The sequence below is a fragment of the Brachyistius frenatus genome, unplaced genomic scaffold, assembly GCF_029030835.1.
Source record: "Brachyistius frenatus isolate BFR_SWC_R1_liver_20210118 unplaced genomic scaffold, ASM2903083v1 Contig_17, whole genome shotgun sequence".
Lineage (NCBI taxonomy): Eukaryota > Metazoa > Chordata > Actinopteri > Embiotocidae > Brachyistius > Brachyistius frenatus.
In genome coordinates, this window is record NW_027210616.1 from 4533055 (window position 1) to 4560674 (window position 27620).

At 40.1% G+C, this 27620-nt stretch overlaps 1 protein-coding gene across 1 annotated transcript; it reads left to right on the forward strand.

Moving 5' to 3' along the window:
* On the forward strand, positions 1–27620 carry slc16a2 (solute carrier family 16 member 2). The gene is made up of 7 exons (XM_069694498.1): positions 1–1011; positions 10249–10393; positions 11478–11970; positions 14964–15107; positions 17686–17914; positions 21950–22216; positions 22321–27620. The coding sequence occupies exons 1-6, from the start codon at positions 588–590 to the stop codon at positions 22198–22200; spliced, it is 1686 nt and encodes a 561-aa protein (XP_069550599.1). The 5' UTR covers positions 1–587; the 3' UTR covers positions 22201–22216; positions 22321–27620.

Below are 27620 nucleotides of genomic sequence, written 5' to 3' on the forward strand. Positions count from 1 at the left end.
GCGAGCTGCTGAATGATGGCTGTAGCTGTGTGTTGACAGTACAGAGCTGAGACAACCCGCCAGACCCACGCAGGCCTCCCTGTATCACATTTCCGCCGCGAAAAGGTGTCAGATGAGAGAGGGGGAGCACCTAATCAATTCTTGTAACAGCGGGACATGTTGCGGACCGTGTGCGGACTGCGCGACAGGACGACACGGTGTCGAGGCGGAGCGGACGTTTTCACAGGTTGATGGTCCGCATTTGGCACCGAGCAGGGGAGCCAGCAGAAGTAAATAGCCTATATGGTGTTGGTCTCTATAGGCTGCTCCGAGGACCACATGCTTACAGTGAGGGGAAAAAATAGGCGGTGCCTGCTAATTCCTGGAAACACAGACCTCCGACCAGTGTGACACATGTAACGTTTGCAGGTTGGAGTTTATTCGCCGAAGTTGACGCTCAGACTTGGAGTCTCGTATGCCACTAAAGGACCGTCCGTCTCGCACGTTTGACAGATAGCCAATCAAATCTGTTATTCAAGTCGGTGCTCTTATGTCAGTGACCTATATCTCATGCATGTGCGCCAAGAGCCCATAGTAGACCAGACAGCATGGGGACCAACGGGTTAGACAATCAAGCACAGCCGTCCAGCGGAGAGTCCCGCACGGAGGAGCTGGCCACAGGTCCGCACATGGAGCAGAGAGATCCTCCCCAAAGAACGGACATTAGCAAGGATGATCGCTCGGCGGGCAGCGAGTGTACAATCGTGAAGGAGGACAGCTCCGTGCGGCTGATCGACGCCGCCTGCAAGTCGTCCCTCTCCCCGGCTGGTGAACCCGAGGCGGGGGTCCAGCTGGAGAAGCACGGTAACGGATTCGTCCCACCCGAAGGAGGTTTCGGCTGGCTTGTGGTTTTTGCTGCAACCTGGTGCAATGGCTCGATCTTCGGGATCCAAAACTCTTTCGGCATTCTGCATTTAATGCTGGTGAAGGAGCACACAGACCCAGACGACCAGACCTCTCAGTTCAAAGTGGGTGAGTATGCCTGTCTGCTCAGGTGAGCTGCACATGAAACAAAACATCAGCTGCTGGACAGAAGTGCAGTTTGTCCAGGTTGTAATCACTGATATGAAAAATTAAAAGATGGACATTTTCCCAGTGGCTGATTATGCTGTCACTTGAAAGAATATACGCATTATTTAAAAAAAAAACTACAACACCAACTTTATATTTTTTATATAACATATATGTCAACTACATATATATATATGTAGTTGACATATATGTTATATACATGCATCGGCCTAAACAAGAGCAGGACTTCCAACTGGTATAACTTGTTCTCGAAGTCACGCACAGTATCTAGTAACACACGTGTCCCATTGTTACAAGGTGTTCATGCAATCTGAACTTCTCAACCCATGTGTGGTTGAGCACCATCACTGATTTAATTGAGTAATGGGCATTTCTGACCAAAACTGTGCTTGTAATTAACACCATCGCTATATTAAATCTCTCAACCAGCAAATTGTTACTAAGCGACCTTTGATAAAGTCTTTCATTAAAATCAGTGTGAGCATAGATACAAGTTTTACCCAGCCAACTCTCCAATCCAGTGAGAATTGTAGAAAAATTTGGTTTGGAATTTTTGCAACCCCTAAATATTCTGAAAAATGTGAAATATCCAGAAATGTTCTTTTTTTTTTTTTTTTTTTTTTAAACCCTTTTATTGGACATATAGGAAAGACTGAGAGAAGGACATGACATGCGACAAAATCCAATGTTAGGTTCAAACACAGGACATGATCATTACCACATCTTATATATAATTCAAGCTAAAAGACCTTGTGACAATTTCATTCCAGGAACTGGCATTAAGTGATTCACAATGAAACTGCTGTTGACTACAGATTCTGGTGCACAAGACCAGAGTAAAACCAGTATTTTTGCCACATGCTATTTGAGTTTAGGATTTTTCACAAGCTTTATTGTTCTGATTCGTTCTTCTTATTCACTAAAGGCCTCAACCGTGACTTTGATATACAGCAATGACAATGGATGAAAGGATGGAAAGCAGGCACAGAAATTCAATTTCCATATAGAAATCACAGGAATGTGACAGTTAAGTCTTGTTTTTGCAGATAAATTAGTCTCCAGATAAGGTTTGAATCAGTCTTTCATTCACAGACATTTTCTTTTGCATGTTCAGAAGTTCAAACACTGTAAACCGTCAGTACTCAAAGTCAGCTTCCAACTTATTATTAGAGAAGCAGCTCTGTGCTTTGAATTTCAATGCACCAATCAGGGATTTTCATCCCTGATTGGTGCATTGAAATGTACCTACGCAAATGTACCTACGCAAATGTACCTACGCAGACTTGGCATCTAACTTTGGGCTGTTTAATCATGTCAACAACTATTGACTAAATGAGTAATTATTGGAACTTTTTGGGGATCGGGTTCCTGCCTCCATTCTTCCTCCTCCTCCCACTCCTCAATTCTAAAGTTATGGAAACTGGTACTTCAGTGTGCAGATCTGTTCTGATTGTAGTGGAAAGAAGCGTGGGAATCACGCAGTTCCAAGAGTGGGTATTTATTTTTCTAAAATTCCTGTCAAGTTCCACAATCACCAGCACAGGTTAAGGTCAGGATGTGGGAAGGGATTATGGCTCTAAAACCTTTCCCTGGAACAAATTCAGCCCTGTATTATTATCAGCATGAAGACAATTCCTGGGGGGGAGAAAATAAACCCAAAGGCTCAGTCGTGATGTGTTTCATTTGCATTTTTGTCCATGTAAGAGCAGGTTAACATCTTTAATGGCAGCTTGCACCTAGTTGTATGTATATGTAGCTAAGAAGATTTGTGTCTGGATGCATCATGTTACACTCAGGCTTTGTGTGGGAGAAAGCCTGAGGATTGAGAACATTTTGGGCCTGAAAACAGATACAGTATGACTGGTAGTTGCTTTTTAAGTGTTACCTGAATCCAGAACTATTACTCATGCTGCAAGCCACAGAGGGCAGTTGCTATCAAAGCATTTCTGTTCTGTTTTATTCTCTTTGTTTTTGACTTGTTAAGGATTTTATTTCCAGCAGGTCCTTGGATTTAGTTCTCTGTCCTACTGATATGTGAAAGGATTAAGTGAGTAGGCTGAATCCTAACCTTTTCCCCTCAGCAAAAGAAGAAAACACAGGGGAACAGCTTAACAACTATAGTCACAGTTGTAAAGTTTGCTTTTAACCTATGCAGTGCAATAGGGTACAGCCACGTAAGAGTTAAATTCACGTGTAGAGCCATATCACACTGTTTTTCTAGCAATAAAGTCTAGGACCATCAAGGGAGCAGGTGATAACAAAAGTAAAGTATGGTTAAATCTCTCATAGACATTACTAGTGGGCCTTGCTGGGCTTTTTTATTCTGGATATTTATTAAGCCTTGAAGGGTAAACAAGACATTTTCATTATAGCCCAGGAGTATCAATTTGGGGGATCAGATCAGTCTTTTTTTTTAATAAAAGAATATAATGAACTTGAGGCGAGTGGATTACGTGCCACAGATGATGTAGTTTACAGCATGGCACCGTCAGTGGTTTGATTCCCGTTATGGGCACACATGTCAAGGTGTGGAGTTAGGGCATGTGTCCAGCACTACATTATTTTAGAATGAAAAAAACTAAACAGCGCTGCTTTCCTAATCAGCGGGTGAGCGAGCCCATTGCAAGGTGATGTGGGACCGACCTTGGGTGCGCTGTAATGTTGCAAGAAAAGTACAAAACTCAGCGCTTCGTCGGCTGCAGTAGAGTTTCCAAAACTGGGAAATATGTATAAAGGAGAAGAAGAAAGGGACTGAGTGAGTGATGTCAGAGGAAAATTCCTCCTATGTAACTGATCTGTAGCAGACCCTAGGTCCCTGGGTCAATAGGGTGTTCTTGAGGGGCAAACCGGTATATCCAAACCACATGTCCCTTCTATGTAATCAATGGGGTCTGTGTGCAGCAGTGTTTTACTACCCCAGAGCACACAGCTGACATTTTTCAACCAGAAGCCATGGACCATATGTTGCAGATGACCAATGACCGATGTATATGCTGAGTGCCCTGAGGGTGAAGAAGAGGGCGCCTCCTTACGTGGATATAAGGCCGCTCTCTTCACAAGAATGGGGTCAGACTTTCTGGACTCTTCGCGAGTGTAGAAACTCTCTCCAAGGATGATTCAGCTGAATAAGTGTTCCTGTGACTCTGTTTAAATCTGATGTACTCGCTTGGTTCATGTTTGACGATTTGTACGCTCTTATGATTTTCCATATTTCATTTTGTAATAAATACTCAAACGACAGCGAGCTCGAAATACTTTTGATTTCTCACAAGGAAATACATTAATTTCCACCACAAGTGACAGGATGAATTTTTCACTGGTGCCTGAAAAGATTTCCATCTATACGTCGCTAGTTAGCAGCAGGGAGACAAAAAACAGAGGCCCTTTGAAGCATATCGTGTCCTGTTTGTGTCTAAATCTAGAGTGGAAGAATTCACTGAGAAATATCAACTCCATTCTTGATTATTTTTAGTTTTTTTTGCCTAGTTCAAAGTCTTTGAAGCAATTGGGGCAGGCTCCATTCAAATTGCTGCTCCTTCAGTAAAGGAGAGTAGTTTTATCAGTCTGACTTGACAGCATTTATATATTAAGAAAGTTTTCCATTAAACTTCAAAAGTGCACTGCAAAGGCTCATTGGCCTGATCTTACACAAAGGAAACACATAAGTGGGGAAAATATACAAATATCCAACCCTTCCACACTTTTATATTGACACACACTAAACTATATTCCAGTTCAGAGTAGCTCATAGTGACTGCAGTAAATGGTAAAATACAATTGAAAACAAGTTGTAATATGTTCCACAGTTGTAGAAATTGTGAAAGTTTGTGTTCCAAATATGGAGTTGAGTGTTTGCTCATGCCACTGTTGTCTTTGTGTGACCTTGTTCTGTGTTATTTGGCTTGGCTGTCTTTTGTAATAGGGTCAAATGTAACCTTTTAAACATTTGTTTTGCATGGAAGTTGCTGATAGACAATAATCAGCAGATGTTTACTATCTAAAGGCAACAAAGGGATTACAACATGGGACATTTGAATACATACAGTTTTTTAAAAAGACAACGTCCCATTATGCACATTCAGTGGTGGGGGATATAGGGGAAACCTTTCATAAGCACGTGTCAACACTCGTCGTCTGACATTTCTCAAAAGCATTTTACGAAAAGTATGTAGTCCGTAAACATAATATTCTATCCTGGATTCAAACGTGTCTGTGCTTCAACAGTACTTCTCCAGTCATTAACATACTGCTGGGCTCTGTTTAGGGCTGTATTGTAGCTCCGCTGCCCCAGATTTCTCCAGCATCTCCAGGGCAGCTGGAAATGATCGACAGAACAGGACGCAATGTGGCATTTTTGGCATTCCCGAGGGCAGGAGAATGGGTTCAGGTTGGATCCGAGTTCTTAGAGGCGCCACATGCTCTTAAGCAGGTACATACAGAAAGAGCATAAAGCATATTTTGACATTTTGCTCTTATTTAGATAGTGGAGACAAACAGAAAATATGGGCAAAGAGAGTTGTGGACTGACATGCATCTGGCCAGGAGTCGAGCCAAGGACTCAGCTGCTGAAGGCATTTTAGCCTGTGTTGCCATCAGGCAGTAGCCTGGTATCACTAGACTCAAATTCACTGTGTGAATAGAGAGGTTCCGATCATGCATAATTGTGGATTATTTACAGTTGTTGGATCCTAATGGGCATAAACCTCAAGTTATTTTTGAAACTATTGGAGGAGCCTTGAACCAATTGGCATTGATCACCGCCTGATATATGTTGTGCATCAAAACTCACCAAGTTGTTAACAATAGATTGCAATGCCAAGTTAGCAAATTACCATTGTTCTACCTCTGGCTTCAATTCCTCAATATTTGCGAGCATTCTTAGAACTGCTCTAACTGGTTCATCTAGCTTTACCACCACCGCCGTTGTTGAAACTACATTTCAAAACAATCGCTTGACCTCAGCATAGCACTTAGCCACTCCCACTGGCCACTGATTAGTCCACCCTTCAAAATTGCTAAGGCAACGCAAATGCAAACAGGTTCTCCAGACTATACGTACAGCAAAACCTGAAACTGTCAGTGACGGGCGGGCAGAGCCAGGCTAATCAGGTTGTCCCAAATACAGGTTCATTTTACGACTGTACCACTAATAGATTAATGCATTTATTTTTAGATGGTTTTCCAGAAGGTGCAAAAAGAAAGTGATTAAAAAAACAAAGCGATGTCACCCTTTAAAATGCCAGTGATAGGATAGGTGATGTGAGCAATGGCTTTTGAAGCCATGTTTTGGGGTTAAAGTGGTATTCAATCACAAGCTCTGACATTCACATCAGCATGAAATACACAACGTACATTTGCTTTAATGATAATATGACAGACAACATCTAAAATGTTTTGATGTTGAAAAATGCTACATATAGCACCAGTTTTTTCTTTTTATTTATAAAAAAAAATAGGTGGATTTTGCTAAGTTAGTATAAGAGAAGCAGAATGAATTATGCATCAGGAGCTGCAACCCAGATAATGCAAAAAAATTAATAAATCAGTCATGCCGCTATGCTGGCAAGTGAAATATTGTAATCTCTGCACAACATATTCAATATAAATCCACACATAAACCTTGTCCAGCATTATTATTGTGTTAACACTCTCAGTTTCGATTTACTGGCAGCTCGGGGAAGGATATGATCAGTAAACATTAGAAGGAGCTGCTGATTGTTCAGTGAGAGGCACCAATAAACAACTCATAGAGCATCCAGAGATTTATGCTGTCAAAACACATTTGCTGGCTGAGGCTGAGTTGTTTGAAAACTCTCTCCCCTCATCTGTGATGAATCTTCCCCCAAATGTCTGACGTTATACTCGCAATCCTCTGCTAACTCTGTAGTCTGACTTCATATACTGTATGCAAATCAATGGGTAGGGTTTGGTACCAAACTTTGATACTTTTATGGTTTGTTCATATCTAGCATTAAAGAAAGCCTTGTCATTTATTAATACATTTTGATATCTACACTACATCCACACAAACAGGTTTTGATGTTAAAACAAATTTTTTTTTGCTCCCTTTACACAAGAGTAAATGTCCAGAATATACCCTTGTACTTCCTTGTTTCCAATTAATGGTACAGAAATATGTATGGCTATTGTTTTCTCCCAATAATCTTCAAGCACAGTACGTCGCATTGTTTAGCAGTAAGAATATTTTCCTCCCGTGTCTGCGTTCACCACAAACAGTTTCACTTGCACAGTGATGCGGATTTGATTCTTTTGATCCGCTTAGTTTGAAATGAAGCAGTAATTATGAGGTGATTAAGATTTTGTCATAGGGTTGTTCTGTGTTGTGCTACTCAAAGCATTCAAAACAAAGTCAGCAGCAACACATCTTGCCAGGAACAATGTCTTTGTTATTCTGGATAATCCACAGAGCGTACTTTTTCTTTGAAAGTACCTGCTTATTTACTTTTTGTCTAATAAAACTAGGAGACTAAACCTCTGTGATTCCTACGCTGCCCATCTGATATAAACTCAAATTAAAGCGGAACGTTAACCTTTAACCTTATTGTTTCATTTTGAATCCAATGGGAAAGAAGCTAAAGAAACAACAATTGTGTTGCTTTCCAAATATTATCTTATTACCCTCTAGCTGTTCATTCACTTAATCATTTTATAGCTGCACGTTTAAATATGAATGGGTTTTGAAAGGGATCAGATGAACTCAGTGGCATGAATGACTTCCCCCACAGCAGTAGAAAGGGTGGTTTGTCTCTGCCACAACATGTTTCCACCATACAGATGGGTCCTATAGAGTCCCCCTCGCTCTTGCTGTCAGACTGCATAAAAGAGAGGGAAGCTACCACACACACACACACACACACACACACACACACACACACACACACACACACACACACACACACACACACACACACACACACACACACACACACACACACACACACACACACACACACACCTTTTCATTTTGCTTCAGTCTCCCTCAGTGTTTTTTTCTTTTGTTTGAAAGTGTTTCCACCTAATCCTCTCTAATGAGTACACTGCATTCAGTCTATTCACAGACCTTAGAGGCAGGGGGATACGGGGGTTTGGTAGTGAGGTTGGCCAGCATTGAGAGGAAGTAGTGAAGCAATGAGACAGAGGTCTGTTGTTTTGATTCTCTCATTGTACATTGGAGCTTGTATGTAGTCCTCTCCACACTGGTTCTACCAAGTTAATGGCACCACATCCCTAACTCCTTTCATCAGTTATTGAAAAGGATCATGTGCTCTTTTCTGCAAAGAAGCAGCTAATATGTATTCCATATAACGGCTGAGTAACATTAAGAACAGTTGCGTTGAAAGCCCAAAACGAGTGGTACTTGAAGAGTACACCGCAGTTATCCAACACTCATAAAACTAGAACAACCAACCTGACAGACTCTAAAACAGTTTAAAACTGTGCCAAATACTGAGCTTTCCAAGGATGAACCCCAGTGTGTGCAAGATATATAGCACACAGAGGCAGCATGCATGCAGCCGTGCGTGTCCATCCGGGAGAAACCACAATAACCGGCAGAGAATGATTTACAAGTCTGTGGTCTTTCCTGACAAACCAAATGAATATGTGCTAATGGACAAGGAACAGAAAATGTTTCCTGGTGATAGATTGAGTTGTCTTACATGAGAGCCACGTCAATAAGAAAAAATACGAGAAGCTGGAGAAATCTTGGTGAGGCCAAAAAGTAGTCCCAGTAGTAGAGGCACTCATGGCTGTTGCCATTAATTTCTGAGAGTCCAGATACCAGAGGACTGAAACCCAACCACAACTGACCTGATTCTGTCAGGAGTTTAAGGCTGTACACATTATTTAAGGTGATAAACGTTCAGGGCTATGTATATATGTCAGTCAATTTTAGGGTTGTGGAGCTAATGTTTCACTCTGAACTCAAAGTATGGAAGTGCGGGTGTCTAAGGAGACGAATCAATCCATTTATCAGTCTGTCCGTCTCATTTCCATTGAGCTGTTAGATCAGTGTGACCCACTACCCAGACTCCATATCAGACATTAAAGCTACCTTTGCTCCTTTGTTGACTGGACACAGACATCTGTTTGTTTGCACTAGGGGGTATGCAGTGTCTCTGTTGGAGCAGTCTGTCTCATCATGATTTAACATTGCATGAATATTTCACCATAGCCCAGAACTATCCAGTTTGGTTGACCTTTTGAGCCGTTTAATCACCATGACAAATCTTATAGTGTGTCTGATGTACATGAAATAAGTGAGGACACAGTAAAGATCACAGTTACATACATTTATATTAATAGCAAATCGCATCAGGTGGTGGTGAGAGTCACGAAGGGAGAGAAATTTCCAAGACTACCAGTAAGTATAGTGTTTTCAAAGCCTTGTAGATTTTCAACGGTTCTGCAAATGTGACATTTAAAAGACTTTGCAGCATTAATGTTATGTAACTTAAACAATGCCTACAGGGCAGCTTAACGTCAAGATGTAACATGAAGCGCATGTTTACCTTTGACTGTGGCCTCTATTGAGATCAGCGGTGGCAGGTGGGCCAACAGCTTGCAAACTTTCAAAGAAATTAGGTCAAACATTCAGATTTATGTACAAGTGCAGGGATGCATGCATAAAGGCCTTGTTGTTGATCACTGATACATTTAAAATTTGGAACTTTTGCCAGGCAAAAACAGATATAAAATGTAATATTTAAAACTGAGCTTTGTTTTCAGGTATTTTTTTTCTGTTTTCACATTAAGTTTTAAATGCAGCAGTATATAATAAACACCACAATTAAACTACAGTAAGTAGTACTTACTACTAATAATGTGGTGCTTTGTGGTGCTTTGTGGCAAATGCACCAGCTGCATATGGTATGTGAAGGGGTTTAATGGAAAATGAATTGACCTGTTGTATTCATGGATGAAAGAGAAACCATTTCCTCTTTTTTTTTTTTTTTTTTTTTTTTAATGTCAGTTGGCCAGCACTGTATTCTATCATGTATTGCTATTACATGTTGATTTACAGCACAGTGTATTTAATGCTGCATGGACTCTAGGTATAAACAGGTATAAGATTCTGTTTTAGTGGTAGATACAATACACAGGTGATTCCAGATGTTTCTGATCATGACTTCTCTCTCCTTTCAACTTCCTCCCCAGCATGGGTCGGGGCCCTGGCCATGGGTATGATCTTCTTCTGTTCTCCTGTGGTCAGTATGTTCACAGACCACTTCGGCTGCAGGAAGACAGCTGTCGGTGGGGCGGTACTGGCTTTTATAGGGCTGCTCAGTACATCATTTGCGAAGTAAGAAACGCTGGTCAGAGATATCACTTGCAAAAGTCGCACTGCAGCCAAAATTATTACACATGATCGGGACCATACACAGTATCATTGAAAATTCTCCTGAATGATGAAACCTCAATGTAATACACATTTTAATACTGGAAAGAATTTTTCAACTTTGCTATGTTAGAACAGATAACTCGCATAAGATTTCTCTTTACACAGTTTCCAAAATTTATAAGGAAAACTCTTCAACCACTCCACCAATTTAGCATTGCACTTCTGTGACAGTGTTATTACCGTTGACAGCAAATGAAGGGAACAAAATCATAACTGGAAATATTGCATATTTTTATCACACACAATCTTCCTCTTTGGCAAAATTTGGTCCCTTCATTACCCACCATTCAATTTGACAGCTGACAAGCACTTCAACATTTTGGTATACTCTGCTAATAGCGGCTAATGTTGCTTTGAACTGCTAGTTTAAAATAGAGATGAGGAGCTGGCTGGTGAAGATCTAGAGAGCACATTTCTCTGCAACTCCCACACCCACAGATTTCTTTATCTTTAAACTTGTAGTTGTCTCTATCAACATCACTTGAGTCCCCTGGAGCAACAAAAGACACTTTAAAAAAATAATATGGAGTAGTTCTCTAAGCGACTGTAAACGGTGGAGTGCAACCAGCTATTCTGCTCTTAAATGTGCAATCTAAATAAATAATTTGTTTTGATAGCTTAAATAAAAATGAAACTAGATACTTAAACAATTAACTTAACTGACAATTGGGAAATTGCCTTAATTTAGTTTAAACTTTTAACGTATATTCATCTACACTGACGTGATTAGTCAGAATTACATGCCATTTGTTAATTTCCTTACAAACTCTTATTTAGCCCAAGGTATTTACAATGATTCTCATATTTTTTTATTGCTTTTTTTTATTGTTAGTTTGTACAATAATTAATGTTACAGCAAAACAACTGGTCACTGGTTAATGATTGAATTACTTCATAATGATTTTGATTCCTCTTCAACATCTCATCTTGATTTTTTGTTTTGTTCTTTATATTCCTATTTTTATCTTTTCCCTTTCACTTGTAGCTCCTTGATCCTTCGCTACTTCACATATGGCATATTATTTGGCTGTGGCTGCTCCTTTGCCTTCCAGCCCTCGTTGGTCATCCTCGGCCACTACTTCCGCCAGCGGCTGGGCCTGGCCAATGGTGTGGTGACAGCCGGTGCCAGCCTCTTCTCCATGGGTCTCCCTGTTTTCCTCAAGAAGGTGGTGGAACCTCTGGGCCTCAGCAGAACCTTCCAGATCCTCAGCCTCTTCATGCTGGTCCAGGCTCTGCTGGCGCTAACATTCAAACCGTTGCTCCCTCCTGGGGGGGGCATGGGTCCGCCAGGCATGGATCCTGACCCTGCTGAAGCCCAGACCCAAGCAACTGCTCATGGTGGGAGCAAATGGAGCAGGGTCATTGCCAGGGTCAGGAAGTACTTCAACCTGCGGGTGTTTCACATAGTGACGTACCGGGTGTGGGCATTCGGAGTAGCTACAGCTGTATTAGGCTACTTTGTGCCATATGTACACCTGGTAAGAACATCTCATGGGCATGCTTATAGTAAACACTGTGTTGTTTCTGACTTAACTAAACTCAAAACCTGTACAGAGATTTACAGTACAACCTCGTTTCCAAAAAAGTTGGGACACTATGTAAAATGTAAATAAAAGCAGAACTCATATTTTATTGAACCAAGAACCAACATATTAAATGTTGAAACAAAAAAAAAAGTATTGTTTAAAAAACAATGTATGCTCATTTTGAATTTAATGCCAGCAACACAAAGACTGGAAGATTTGTGTAATGCTAAAAAAGACACCTTGATGGCACATCAGACCCATATATTCATGCAGGGAATTTGGATCTGGATAGATTTCATCATCTACGGTATATGATATCATAAAAAGAATCTGAGAATCCAGAAAAATATCTGTATGTAAGGTATAAGGGAGAAAAAAATATTGGATGGCCGTGATCTTCTGGGCCTCAGGCAGCCCTGCATTAAAAACAGACACAAATCTATCATGGAAATCTCTGCGTGTGCTCAGGAACACTTTCGAAAACCCTGCAGTTTGTTGCTGCATCAATAAATGCTGGTTAAAACTCTACCATGCAAAAGAGAAACCTCATTTAAACATGATCCAGAAGAGCCACCGCCTTCTCTGGGCGAGCAAAACAACGCCAAACCGCATTCGGCATGTGTTACAACAGCAGGGCTGTGTAGCCCTGCTGTTGTAACACAAAAAGAATAAAACTAGTCCAAAGAGGATTGAGAGGACGGCTAAGGGGTACAACAGAAAGCATTGTTTACCATTCAGTTTCATTTTAAAACAGTATGTGTTGATTTGAAAACAGCTGCCTTGATTTCTTTTCTTTTCTTTTGCCGTAGAGTCCGTGTGCTATACTGGCCTGCCTGCAGTCTAGACCTGTTACCCATTAAAAACATTTGGCACACCATGAAACAAATAATATGACAAAGGAGACCCAAAACTGCTGAGCAGCTGAAATCCAATACCAGACATAAATGGGACAATATTTAACTTCCAAAACTCCAGCAACTGGTCTCCTCAGTTCCCAAACATTACCAACACAGTTGAAACTTTTTGAAACGTGTTGCTGACATCAATTTCAAAATGAGCATATATTTTCCATTAAAAAAAAAAAAATCTATTCCTAAATTTCAACATTTGATATGTTGTATTTGTTTTATTTTCAATTAAATATGTGTTTACATGATTTGCAAATCATCACAATCTGTTGTTATTTACATTTTACACAGCATCCCAACTTGAATTGGGGTTGAAATGATAGTTTCTCAATGTTTTTTCTATCTACATTTCTCATATCTACATTATGAAATCAACTGTGCTTTATGTTGTTTATAGTTGATAGATGTTAAAAAAAGCTTATGCAGTATGTTCCTCACATCTTTGTGCACTTAACAGTTTTGTATTTATTAATAACATGGCAAATGTAGGAATCCTGACTTCTTTATTGATATTATAGGCTTATGTAATTGTGTGTTTGATACAAGAAATGATATCCCTCCGCTGACTTGGGGAATAGAGAAAGGCAGAGAGGGAGGGAGATTGATGTCGGACCCGAACAATTCCACTGTGGGCGGTCTGATGCTGTTCATTTTCTGTGGGCCTTTCAGAGAGGGCGATGGAATGCATGTCAGCTGGGTAAATGAGTGGTGGCTGAAGGTCTGGCTTGTCCATTTTAGAGTAATAAGAAGGTTTGTGAGAATAACTGCTGTGATTGTCAAGTGCCCGGTTTTCTGATAAGTGTGCTTTTCTCAACATTTGTTTCTGCTTAGCGCACATATCTGCCCTGGAAATCAAATGTTCTGAAACCAAACAATAGATATTTTAGTGTTTCATAGAAATGCCCACTGCCTTCGCATTAATTTACAGGAATACCACTGGTTCTCCATCTATACATATAAAATTACTTTGTATGAAACAATATTAGTGGAAAGCGGTAACTTCACCTTTGTATTAGTTAACAGTACAAGTTTGTTTCGTTTGTCTCTCATTCCCGTGCAGGAGCTTACCAGCTACTGTCAATCAAACACAGATGTGCCCCTCCAGTGCTTGAGAGTAAAAGGAGCATTTTGGATATTTTCCCAAAGAACTTGTTTTTTTTATTACTTTTAATGATTTAAAAAGATCAACAAAATTGTTTAAATAACACTGACATTTATTTTTGATTGCAAAAAGCCATGACTACATGCAACATCCAGTAGACTTTAATAACATAATGATAAAATAAGAAGTCAAATCACCTCCAAGCCAAGGTGCAACAAGTACAAAGTAGCTTTCTATAATGTTTACAATCCAAAATCTATGCCAGACTTTGGTGTGAGATAGTGGAAGATGAGGATGAAGTGTAAAGCTAAGGCATTGAGCTGTGAAGTTGATCTCCCTCTATCCAGATGTCGGATGTTCCCGCTCCGGCCTCCCTCTGTCAGGCCTGTTGTTTCAGGCCCAGGCCCAGATGTAAACACAGCCCCGGCCTTTGTATTGGCTCGACCACCTCAGGAAACCTCTCCTGTATGGCCTCTCTGTATCCCTAAACATGGCTACCCTATGGCCATTGATGAATGTAGAGCCCTTCAAAGCAGAGCAAATATTTCACAAGGACCAGAATGCTCAGGAAAGACTTCAGAGGACGGTTTCATGTTTTGAATCTGATTTGGGGGGTCACGGCTGAGGGGAGTGGGAGGGTCTGACCTATATGCGTTGGGTCTTCCTGTCCTGCTGTTCCAAAGGTCTGTGGATGAAGACATTTTGTTATTGTGAGACCTTGATTTGGGGCAATGGATGAATCCCTCCACTCCATCAAATGCTGAGTTTATTGACTTCTTCGGCATGGAGCAAAAAAAAAAAAAAAAGTTAAAAAGTTTCCCAGAAGGTTACGTGGTATCCTATCCATTAATTCAAGCTTCTGTTGTGTTTCTTATACAGTAAATTCACATTGTAAGCTTGCACAGTAAGGGGTCTGTCTTTTTTTTTTCTCTCAGATCTACTTTGTGAAGGAGCAATTCAAGGAGACAGAAAAGGAATGGGTGCTCCTAGTTTGCATTGGAGCTTCATCTGGGGTGGGACGCCTCACTTTCGGCAAGATCGGGGACCTCATTCCTGGTCTGCACAAGATCTACATGCAGGTGAGGGAATGACTAAAGGCATATAATGCCGGCAGTCCACTTTTATTTATGTTTTTCATGTATCTTTGAAAGCACAGGGGTGTGAAATAGTAGGGCGATCTCTGTATGCTTACAACCAGACTTTCAGCCTCCTAGTAATGTAATTTTTTTTCTGCTTTCTATTACTATATTCATACTGTGACAAGTCAGGGATTATGCAGCCGAGAGACAAGGCAGAGAGACAAACTCTTTCTTAGCTCAGGTCCTGGGTTCCATATACCGCACAACTCCAGGACTGGCTCTTTATTTGGCTCAAGAATATGCCATTAACTTTCACACAAACACACACAAATCACAGGTAATTTACATTAATGCCAAACTCATGTCATTTATGGTGCCTACTATGAACATTCGAACAACCTCTAGGCATTCTGTGAAGAACCGTTACTATCCTGATGCTACAATACTATATTTAAGAAAAATATACATGCATTAATAATTACATTCTCATGTCAACAGTAATATTACAGTGTACTATTAGAGCTAATGTTTCAAATTAATAGTCTGCACATCAGCTTTAACCTGAAACAGATAACATGGAGGGAATTATAACCAGTTATATTCTGAGGCTCTTTACAGATCCTGTGTACTCTATTTGATGCACTCTCTTTGTTTAACCCATCCCTACTGGCGCACGCATTATTACACTGAACCAATGTTTGTTGGGTGTAATTTTGTGTTACTGGAGAGAAAATGTTATGTTTTTATTTGCCATCACATCATTTTCATTGGTTGCTGCAGAAAAACATGACTCACATGCCACTTTGTACGCACTTGGGGCCTGATTTACTAAGATCTCAATTAAAGGGTACTAAATTGCGTGTTTATTCCAAAAGCTTGCACATTTATTTTGCACCCGTTTTAGTGGGTGATTTACTAAGAGTTACTGCGTCACTGATATGAGCTGCAAATCGCTGTATTTAAATGGGGGTATTTGCGTGTTTTAAAGTGATTCCAGCCGTTCTAACAGAACGACCGAAAAAGCAAAAGGGAGAAGCAAAAAGTGAGAAGTAAGAAGTTTTGTCATTGCTGGTATTTCGTGGCTCCTCCTTGTTGTTGGCTGTAAATCACCATTCAGTTCATTCAACAACTCCGAAATGTCATCGCTGGACAAACGATATGTCTTTATATTTTTTGCCTCTGTCATCTCCTAAATGTTTCCACGGGTGTAAAACCACGTTCTCAACGTATTCTTTTGGTTTCCCCTGCGTCTCCTTCTCACCATAATAAGAGCAGCCGTCTCTCCTGATGTGGTCACCTGATTAATACGTTCCTTTCAGTTCGTACTAAAATACACACGCAATCACTTCTCCTATTTCTACTTTCAGGTTTAGTAAATATCGTTGTGGGTGTTAAATTTATCTATTTGCATTTCCCCTCACAGTATTTTGCACCTCAAAGTAGAAACACCCAACATTACATATGCACTCAGGCAAACATGCAAAATGGACAATGTGTGTTAGATTGCACATTTGAAAGACGCAATCCTCACTGCACGTTGTCAGTAGATGAGCTTGGACTTTTTTTTAGCAGGTGATGTGAAGTTTGCAGATGCTTTTACACACGCAAACCTTTCCTAAATCAGGCCTTACTGTCCCAGAAAAAAAAACAGCTTTCCCGTTGCCATAAGAATTGCATGTCTGGATAATGACAGGGATTATTTAGTTCTGAGAAAATTGAAAAAGCACAGCAGCTGAGTGCTGTTTGGGATGTTGATAAAAACAGGGTTTTTCATATCTTGCTGGTCAATGCAAACACACAGATGGTTCTGTTGACCAGAACCAGCACACCTCACTCCTCATGTTTTAATCTAGCATTTAGCTCAGCAGAGGGATAATAAATCACAGATGGATTAAAAGTACGATATGCATGCTTAGATATGCAGCCCAAGGGATAGGCACTGAACATAGACTGTGTATAAAAGTGGACATAGCTTTCCAGTGTGAAAAAAAAAGAAAGGCCAATGTGGAAGTGCCTTAAAGTGTAATACCACAGAGTAGGGTTTGGCTCTGAAAAGGCTCTTGCTCTATAGACTCCCATCCCACTTCTCTCAATAAATTATTCCACAAGTCATAATGATGTCACTTGCTAAAGTCACTCTTCTTATTAGTTTCCTGGTGGTTCATGTAAAATAATCCCATCATTAATTAGATATTAGGGCTCAAAAAGCCATATTTGTGGGGGCATGTTAGCTTGACTGACAAGCCTAAGGCGGAGTCAGGTTTCCCCAATAGGTGAGTGGGCGAGTCCTAGGAGTGGATGGACGGTATACTCACTAACACAAGTAATAAAATGTTCACAATGAGGGTGGCCTAGAGGCCAGTTCTACATGTACAGACAGGGACAACAAGAATAGAAAGTGAGCCATCTAAAAACAGACTACTGTATTTTCTCTTCTCACTGACCGCTGTTTGTGCTTCTGTTTCCAAATAAATCAAACACGGCAAGCATCCAAAAGACTACAAGTACGATTTTCCAATGACTTGAAACAATCATGACATTGAACGCTTGTTAATGGGTTCTGTGTTGTCTGTTACAGGTGGTGTCATTCATGGCTCTGGGCCTGATGTCCATTATGATCCCTCAGTGCTTGGTGTTCGAGGGGCTGGTGGTTGTGTGTGTGTTCCTGGGGCTGTGTGACGGATGCTTCCTCACCATGATGGCTCCCATAGCGTTTGAGCTGGTCGGGCCTCTGCAGGCCTCGCAGGCCATAGGTTACCTTCTAGGCCTCATGTCTTTCCCTATGACAGCAGGCCCACCCATCGCTGGTAAGAAGAATGATCTTTTTTTTCTTCTTTTTGTTAAAGTATAGCACTTATTCATGATGTGTTATCCAGGGAGAACTCAGTGGTTCGGCTCCCTATAACAAAATCAAGATGTTGGCAGTAACCACATACTCCAAGTTGATTGATGTTAGCAGAGAAAAACTTGAGTTTTTCAACAAATGTAGGAGGGAGTAAAGGGAGAGTAAGATGAATGCCTCGCAAGATACATTGTAAGGTCAACTGTATTGTTGGCTCGTGGCCAACTGCAGGCTCTCTGTAGGGACTTCTCTTCAGGGGGAAAAATAGCACACACAGACCAGATCTCAGAACTCAACACACTTCATGTCTGTTGTACCTCCCACCAGCTCTCTAATAACTAAAGTGTGTACATGAACACAACACTATTTGATGACGCAGGCATCCTTTTTTCCGTCTCGTTCAGCTCTCTCATAGCTGGGGAGCTTTTACTGCACACTACTCTGCTTTCCTGGTAGCTTTTTCCCTGCCTTTGAGGCTTCAGACAGCTTACTGCAACTCTTACATGTGAAGGTTGATATCAAAAGGTTGAATGTAATGAGATTCATTCTCTCTCTCTCAGATGTTGAATTCTGCAAACCAATGTCATTTAAAAATGCTGACTTCTGATTTACATTACTTCAAAAGAGACAGGAATGTTTGAATGTAGATTCATTCCAAATTCAAAACTATATAAAGAATTGCCATAGTTATGAAGCATACTAGCAGCCCTATAGTCATGTTTTCATTTTCTAATCCATTTTTTAGATAAAATGTCACCTCTTTTCAAAGGCAAAAATATATTCCACACATTCAGAATAATACAACAATTCTTTAATTTCAAAAGTGAGCCGTTGATTATTCTGGTAAAATGTGCCCTGTGACAAGATGACTTATAGGACCCAGTGTTTATAGGATGCCACAAAGAGATGGTAACTAGTCAAATGATTGCACCACTTGTGTCTGCATACAATGACCTGCATTCAGACAAAAACAAAAAAAAATCAGAGTATAGTGATGTGTGGTTTTAAATCTTGTTTAAACAAAACATCTACTGTATTTCAGGGTCCCCCCCAGCATTAAACTACTTAAGCACAGTGCTTAGTGCTTGTCCACAGCGCCTACGCAGAAAAAACCCAAACAAATATTTGGAGTGTGTGTGTGAGAGAGAGAGAGAGAGAGAGAGAGAGAGAGAGAGAGAGAGAGTAAGGATGGAGACCAGAGCAGAGTATTGTTGTGTGAATGTAGCGGTGCACTGTCTACAGTTTAGGCTTTTTGTCTGTGCTACAACTCTTCAAGACCAAAGCCACTTTCCCGTGTCTAGCTTGCCACCTGCTGACTAAACTGAAGGGGGTTAACCTTTAGTATTAACACCTAACCTGACAAAAGAATAGGTGGACCAGCTATTCTCTTTTTAGTGACAATCTCAGCTGCTGTTAGACAGAGAACGGAGAAATGTTTGGCTGCTAGGTTCAGCTTAGTTTGTCATGTTTATTAAATGTAGTCGAAATTTTGAAAAGATCAACATTGACAGCTCCCCCTCCTCATTTTACAGCAGAGGAAGGACTGGTGTCTATTATTCATCATTTCAATCACTCTTTTCAATGTCAGGAATATCATATGTTTTCTTAACATTTTGAGATTTCTTTCAAGTGAGATGTTCTGAGTTTTTAGTGACTTTGATATTGTAACTTATTTTTGTGGCTTTAGAAACAATACTTTGTCACATTTAAAAAATAAACCCCATTTTAATAGATTTTTTTTTTGTATTACAATAAAAATAAATGACATAATTATCATTTAAAAAAATTGACCAACAACAGTATAGTTTACTGACAATGGGAGGATGAGAACATTGCAGTGCAATTCTCTGAGCCTTGTTTTACTAATGTTGTGAGCAACCACAGCAGCTAAGCCCTCCAGAAATCTTGGAAAAACCCTGTAAATGATAGAGTGCCGACTTCAATGTGAAGTATGCATATAATATACTATATGGGGAAATTACATTTCCAGTGAATTATTATATTTTATTTCATGTAAAAGACATAACTTTACCCTGCATCCTAAACAAATGCAACTAAGCCCTTCAAAGTCTATATGAACATACGTTGTGTTCTGTAGCCTACAGTATGTACAGTTCCTTAGCAACAGGAACATTGTCTCCCTGCTCCCTCCCACTGATATCACAAGCTCAGCCTATTAAACTCGTTGACCCTGCTTTTCAATGCACTTTGGGTATAGTTTGTTTCCTTTAGCTCACATATATAAATATAGGATGCAGATATACCAGCTGCATACAGACAGGGTAACATTTAATTGCTATATTATATCAGAATAATAAAATCTGTGTTGAGGGAAGGCTACCAGATGTAGGGAGGATGTGTGTGGACCTGAATAATTTGTATCAGACTGAGATATAGGCAGGATTATTGTGACTGTGTTTTGCATTGCTACTTGTGTAAGTAGGTTATAACAGAAACTTACCCTACTTTCTTGAAAAGAGCCTTTTAAGCGGACTATAGTGCCAAATCTTCCATCAATCTTTGCTGATAATGAGTCACTGTACTGACACACATTGGAGTGAGACAATCATAAGAGGTCATGATTAACACGATTTTCTGTTGCTGTTGCGTTACAATTTTAGAGCAACAGATCACTGTTTTTGCCTAGTTGCTTTCTCTGTGGGAGTTAAACTGAAAGCACTACTATGCATTTGTGTTAAATACAGAACAGAAGCCAAGATTGTTAGCTAAAGCCTGCAAGTGGGGGAAACAGCTTGTCTGGCTCTCTCCAAAGTTTAAAAAAATGCCTTCATGTCCGCGGCTGAGCAACTCTGAACCTCTCTAATTAATATATTATTTGTACATTTTAAACCTCTTTTTGAAAAACAATTGGGAGTCCTGTTGCCAGAGTATGGCACCATCAAGCCTGCACAGACCTCTTTTCTTTTCTGTGCCAAAAGATGATAGCAGGCACACAAAATTATAGCACGAGATGCGGAACACGAGTGCTGGGCAGATGGGAAAACTATCATGAAATGTTACAACTACTCAGAAAACCGCAAAGGTGCAAGTTTCTGTGTGTGCGAGGCTAAAACGAATGAGATCCGATGTGTTAACTGGCAACATTTAGAGGTGCTGTAAGGTGTATTTTTATACTCTGTGTGGACAGAGCCCGGCTAACTGTTTCGCCCCGCTTTCAGTCTGTTTACAATGCTCAGCCTGTTTTGTCTCCTGTGTTCAGCTCTGCTTTTAAAAATGCCTGTGCTGTTTTTTGTAACCGTGCATTCTTGAGGCCCAAGAATAGTGATGAATGCATGTCCCTCCTTGTAAAACATTAACAAAGCTCAGTTTGAATCCTGTATTGTTTACACCGGTGTTTGCTGCCAGCAGACTTCTTCTTCACTGCCTTTCTTGGTGCATTGCTTGTGTTTGTTGCCACAATCTGTCAGTTGTGCAGCCTTGTTGTGTGTATTCATGGTTCAAGACACACACATTGATCTTTTCATCCAACTCTCAGGGGGAAAAAAGTGAATAGATTCCTTTTCAAGGTCAGGCTTCTTCATGTTTGCCTTTCCTCCAATATGCCATAGATTAAAAAAAAAAAAAAAAAAACTTGATGGGAGAATGTGCCGCCTTCATAAAAACTATGACCTACTTGCACACACATTTTGGATACAGGGGATGTTGGCGGTGCAGATGGTGAGGAAGTGAATTGAAGTCAGATTGTAGAAAACAAATGTGGGATTCATGATGAAAAAGGATGACCGCTGCTGATTTTAATTTTTTTTTTAAAAAGAGAGGTATACATACCTAGTTTGATTGGCATACCTGGGTTGCAGTCAGGTTTTCTCCCCAGCTCATCCACATATGGTCACTTCTGGCTCCAAAAAACGAGATGGCCATGGCCACAATGCTTGAGGCTTCAAAACAGAAGTTCACAAACCAGTTGGTGATATCACAGTGGGATTCCTGATAAACAACAGAATAACATTAATTATGTTGCCTTACCTACACTGTCCAGGTCTCCTACATGGCTACTTTGGGAACTACACAGTGGCCTTCACCCTGGCTGGGGTGCCTCCTATAGTGGGGGGCGTGGTGCTGTTCTTTGTGCCCCTGATACACCGCAGGCTCCAGCGAGGCAACAAATCGCCAGAGGAGATGTCCACGACTGCCCACATGTTGCCCACTGCCCAACAAGCAGGGGAACCCAAGAGCTGCTCCAATGGAGACATCCTGCCTGGCTATACTGACGTAGAGACACAGATCTGAGTCATGTCTTACAAAGGTTACACACGTTTACACATTTTAAGCATAGCTCATTTACTGTATGTAAACCAACATGTTTCCTCCTCTTCATATATTTTGTTTGCCTTTTGCTTTTCTTTCCAGGGATTCAGCCCACCAGCACCTTTTCTCAACCTTAGATTGCCCTCCTTCCAACCAGAAGTCTCAACTATGGACTTCCTGTTGGCTGACCGTTAAGCTCTCACCCTCCCAGACCCCCGTTGGCTGTTTGCTTGTTTTTACCTGAAGAGAAATCAAAAAGAGTGCTCTGGCTACGAGCCACAGAGAGGACGAAAAGAAGGCACATCAGCATTGGATGTTGGAGGAGAATAAGCACAACACAGTCTCAACTAGAACCGCTTTGTCAGTCAGGACTCTGTAGTAACACATACCTCCAAAAGGAAAGAAATCAAGACGTATTCACTGAAAAGTGGTAGCCTCTGATTTCACAACATTTATAGTGCTACCTTAGCTTTTGAAGCTGTATAAAATACTGTTTTGTTTTTTGATTCTATATAAACACACTGTTCAGACGAAGAGGCACAAAAAACAGAACTAGTGAAGGGATAAATTCACAATTTCCTAATGTAGTACCTCATACATCTAATTATTTTTTAACATGATGCATTTTATTTTAGTTTGAGTAGCTGCAACAGTTTTATCTTCATTGATTGATTTTCAGGTTTGCTGTATTCAACTATTTTCTACTGGCTGTGTTTTCTGCTATGACAGCTACAAGAGAAACATATTTATCTGTTGTAAATGTCACAGTAGGTAACAGATGACTCTTCTGCTAGATGAGCCACCAAACATAATCACCTCAGCTCAACTGAACCAGTTTTAGACCCTGGCTGCACTCTGTACTCTCAGCCAGTGTCTAAAAACTTTAATCAAAAGCTCTTCAGTTTCTTTGCCAGTCGGCCTGCATGGGAGACAAGATGTGTGAGTGTGGCAGCTGCTGATTCCACCGATTCATATGCAATGAACCGAGCGTGTTAGTCATGTTAACAGTTTTCGATCTAGATTGGTGACTGTGCAGCATGTCGCAGTTTAATTTATACAGTCGAAGTTAAAAAGGTGAGCATCTGCTGCCCGATTCAATGAGACTAAACAGTTGAGAAGAGATCTTCTCATGAGTCTGTAGAGTCTTAAGAATAGTTATTTTCCATTCACTCGACTCTGCAGTTTTTATTGGCCATTTAAAGTTTTAGCAGGGTACTAGACAAAACTGCATTACCTGTGTTTGTTACAGCTTTGAGAAACAATTGACTCTAGTTTTACGAGTGGAAACCGTATGTTTGGTAAAGTGGAAAGAGTTGGAACCATGCAGTCGTTACAGGAGCTTGATGGCTGTTGACAGCGTCGATTTTGGTAAACTTCACAAAGCGCATCTCATTGTTTTATCGTGACATTTTTCCCGTTTGAAAGGGTGTGTGTGTCTGTAGCACCTGCGCATCTGTGTTTTGAAATTAGAGGCAGTTATGTAATGTGAAATTGCGATGTTGAATCTATTGATGAGAGGGAACTACTGAGATTAAAGCTATCAAATGGTCCAAACCCTCATCAGGCCAGGTCACAGATAATCCAATCAATTTGCTGCTTTAGTTTAGTCTCATTATGAGGGCGTCGCTTGCTCTTTTGGCAGTAATGAAAGAGATATTCCTTCAAGAGGACAGTTTGCAGTTACAGTTTGGACCACTTACCTCTGCACTCTTAGATTACAGATGTGAAGTAGAGCTGCAATAATCAACTGTTTGAGTTATGCTATGTGGTTGTATGCATAACTGAACAGCAAATAGGGGAACTGAAAAGAAGGAATTCCTTGGCATTCCCGTCTGTCAATTTCCCTCTTTGCTCTCGCTGCCATTATACAATCTGCTTCTGTGTTACAACACTTCAGAGCCTAAAAGCTACACAAACCTCACTGCTGAGTGTAGTTCTTTGTGGGCATTGCTATAGGACAAACAGTTCTAAATAGGAAACATACACCTATACCTCAGTAATCAAACAATCCTCAGCAATCCAGTGGAAAACTTTGACATTCTCCATTACTTTATAATTTTGCTGTTCTGGGTTTTGTTTTTGTTTTTTTCTGCAATCTGAAGCCACAAAGCTGCCAAATGCCTGTTGTCAATCAGCCTTGCTTCCTCCAAAACCTCATGAGTGTTTATTTAGGTACCACAAAACTGTGGAAATGTCAAACTTCCATACACCTGAAACAATTGGTGCGTTATCAGTTTAATTCTTCCTCCTTATTTTGCCTTCGTATCCGTTCGTTGTTTTCCATCATCATTTCTGCTTTCTGTTACCTCGTCCTCCACATTTATGTCACTACTGTTGCTTCTATTTATGACTAACCAATTTTCCTTGTCTGTGATTGAAGAAATGCAGTTATTTAAATATCTAATATCCTTAACTAAAGTCAGAGGACATACAAGGCCATAAGCAGTGGAGTTGAAAGCAAAAGTATAGGTCTCTAGTTTGACTAAAGTAGTGTTAGATTTTATGGGGGGCAGTGCAAACAGTTTTTGCAGCTGCTGCTAGCAGATGGGGGAAAAAAGGAAGTGGTAATTAAAAAGTACGGGCTGTGTGAGTTGTCCATGTACCAGCCGTATAAGCTAACAGGTTAACATAATATTATTTCAGATTATTGAGTTTCAGTTAGCCTCCAGCCAAATTAATATCCTTCTTGTTACATTTTACATTAACAGGGCTGGGTACTAAAATTCAGTACTTTAGTGGAGTCGACCAAATGGCTTCAGTCTTTTATCGAAAAATACCTTTTCTTTTGCTACCAATAGGCGACATCCTCACTAATTCATATTCGTTTTAAAACGCAGAAATAAATCTCATCAACACCAGTATTTACTGGAATACTCTACTGGAAAATGTTTGAACAATTCTCATCCCAATTTATGAAAGGTTGCAGCAGGTGCAGAATTGCTTGCTAAATTGGTAACCGCCTTAACAGCTGATTTTTGTGTAAAGATGACATTTTAACTGAAAAAATGAAAGGGGCAACAATTAATATATTCTTCTCCGGTACAGAAATAACATAAACATCAGTACCACGTGTTCCTGAGTCCCACAAGTTTACTGCAGGCAAACTGCAGTAAACATAGGTCCCCTATGTCACTAAAGTCCCAAAATCTGGCAAATGAGTGAGTGAAAACTACTGCAGAGGGCTTGTGCACCTTCTGGCAGCCATAATGGAGGGCCTCCACCTTTTGGTTAGAACTAGCTGCGAAAGGCTGCTTGTGATTGTATTTTTTTTGGAATTTTTTTTATGTTGTTACCTTGTTAACTAGCAGCTTACCGTCACTGTTGTTTTTCTAAAACACATTTTTAAAGAAAAGACTAGGACTAAAAGCAGTAACCTTGATCTGAAAATAAACCTGCCTTACAGTGCATTTACTCAGAGCTGGTAGCCCAGCAGTACACCAGACACAAATTTGTGTCTAGATTTGCGACAAAAATGCAAAGCCTGTATAGTGAATTTTGCACATCAGTGCAACTCTTTACTCATTATTTTTCTGGTTTCACTATAGACTTTATCTTAACAGCCTCCTCAGTCAATTTGATCTGAGTCAGCCTCACCCAGTTTCTGGTAACAACGAGCTGGGTGCTCCTTTTTATTAACCTCCTGTAGATTCCAATAGAGAAAACTGACATGTATCAATGTAATTTGTAATGGTTTTTAATTAGTTGTTTTATTGTTTTTAGTAGTTGGTTTTATATTTGTTAGTATTTTTAGTGATACTACTGGAAAGAGAACTGTTGAGTTGGATGTATCTGTTCAGATTTGAAATAACATAAAAGTGAAGGAGCTGAATGAATGAAGAATGATAACATTACATCTGGTCGGTTGCATAGTGTCTGCTGAACCAGTCTTTTCATCTATGCAGCATCACTGGGCTCATGGTCCACTTCCTGTGACCCCCTCACTTTGTGAAGTCTGAACACTTTAGACTCTGAATGACGAATGTTTTCTTGGACTCCAGGTTTGCATTTGTCTCCTGTAGCACTCAACGCTGTAGCCTGCAGTAGTTCGAGAACAGCGAAACCTGCAGTAGAGCCCCTTGTATTTTAACTAACCTATGTATGTACAACTAATACTAATACTTGTTTTACTTAAGATTTTTTAAGACTTTTATTTTTATAATTAGAAAGATTTTGAGCTGTTGTTGGACTTCTAGCTGTTTCCCCTGACAGTCAAAATGGCAAAAACATCCCATGCCTCTCCTGTGTTTGCTTTTCTATATCTTCTGGTGCTTGCCTGTGACATACAGTGAGCAGGCCATAGCTTCAGAGAGGCACATTTCAAACCTGGTATTTCATATGATAAGACAAAGCTTGCAAAAAGCACTATTGGGTTTCTTAGTTGTTACATTCATTTAAAACCCATGCGAAACAGATGAGCTAAACACATTTTTATCAGTTTGTCTTATTGTATTTTACAAAAGCTTCATCTCATTCAGAAATTGCTTGAATTTACTGCTGATATCTATCTGCCGGTTGCCAGAAAACTAGAACATCGTCAGACTCGTCTCATTCGAGTTTCCTCTGGTGAAAAAAAAAAAAAGCCACTTGACTTTAAATCAATCCAAACTACTAAAAGCCTTGTTTATTCAAGTTTATGTGCCATTTCCCTGCTCCTCTGGGCTCTGTCTATGTTTGCTGTTTAAATGGTGTGCTTTTTCCTGAAGTCTCAAACCATACAAACAATATGTGAAACAGAATGGCTATATCAAAGCTGAGCCATGATCATGAAAAAAATCAACACCTCATAGACTACAATGGACCACTTCCAGCAAGAATACTTTTTCAGTGTTGTCGCCAGTACAAGTCGCTTCTAATTTTTGTGAAGGATTTTTTTGTTGTTGTTACTTTTGGTCACATCTGAGTAATGTATAGACCTTTCTATTCCGTAGAAACCTTGTATTAATGCATATTTTTCATTGTCTTGACTGTAGGTCATACTGTATATTCTCATATATATTTCTGTATGGTCCTGTGGCGATACTCAGCCTGATGCCCTTCCTTCGCCTTACATGGTGAAATATGAGTCATATTTCAGTGCTAAACTTTCCTCCTTTAATCTCCGGTAAGGTTGCTGCAGTTAAACCTCTATTGCCTCTCTTCACTTCTTCAAGGTCTCTGCTTCTGTTCATCAGTCCCACACTAGCTCTAACATTATATATATATATATATATAAACATATTTCTGTTTTATTCGTTTTACAAAGTGATCTAACAAGGCCAGTGACACCACAAGATCTGAAATTAAGTCATGCTGCTAGGAAAAAAAAATATGTAATTTTTGTGTTTTTGTCATAATTTTAAATCTGTATCAAAAGAGGCACATTTTTTTTCTATTAAACCAACAATAAAGATGTAATATCACAA

Excerpts from the sequence above, each read along its gene's own strand:
- slc16a2 (XM_069694498.1), top strand. The coding sequence starts at position 588 with ATGGGGACCAACGGGTTAGACAATCAAGCACAGCCGTCCAGCGGAGAG. Across the intron at positions 11,971-14,963 it reads TTGTGCCATATGTACACCTG|ATCTACTTTGTGAAGGAGCA; the intron begins GTAAGAACATCT and ends TTTTTCTCTCAG. Across the intron at positions 15,108-17,685 it reads TGCACAAGATCTACATGCAG|GTGGTGTCATTCATGGCTCT; the intron begins GTGAGGGAATGA and ends TGTCTGTTACAG.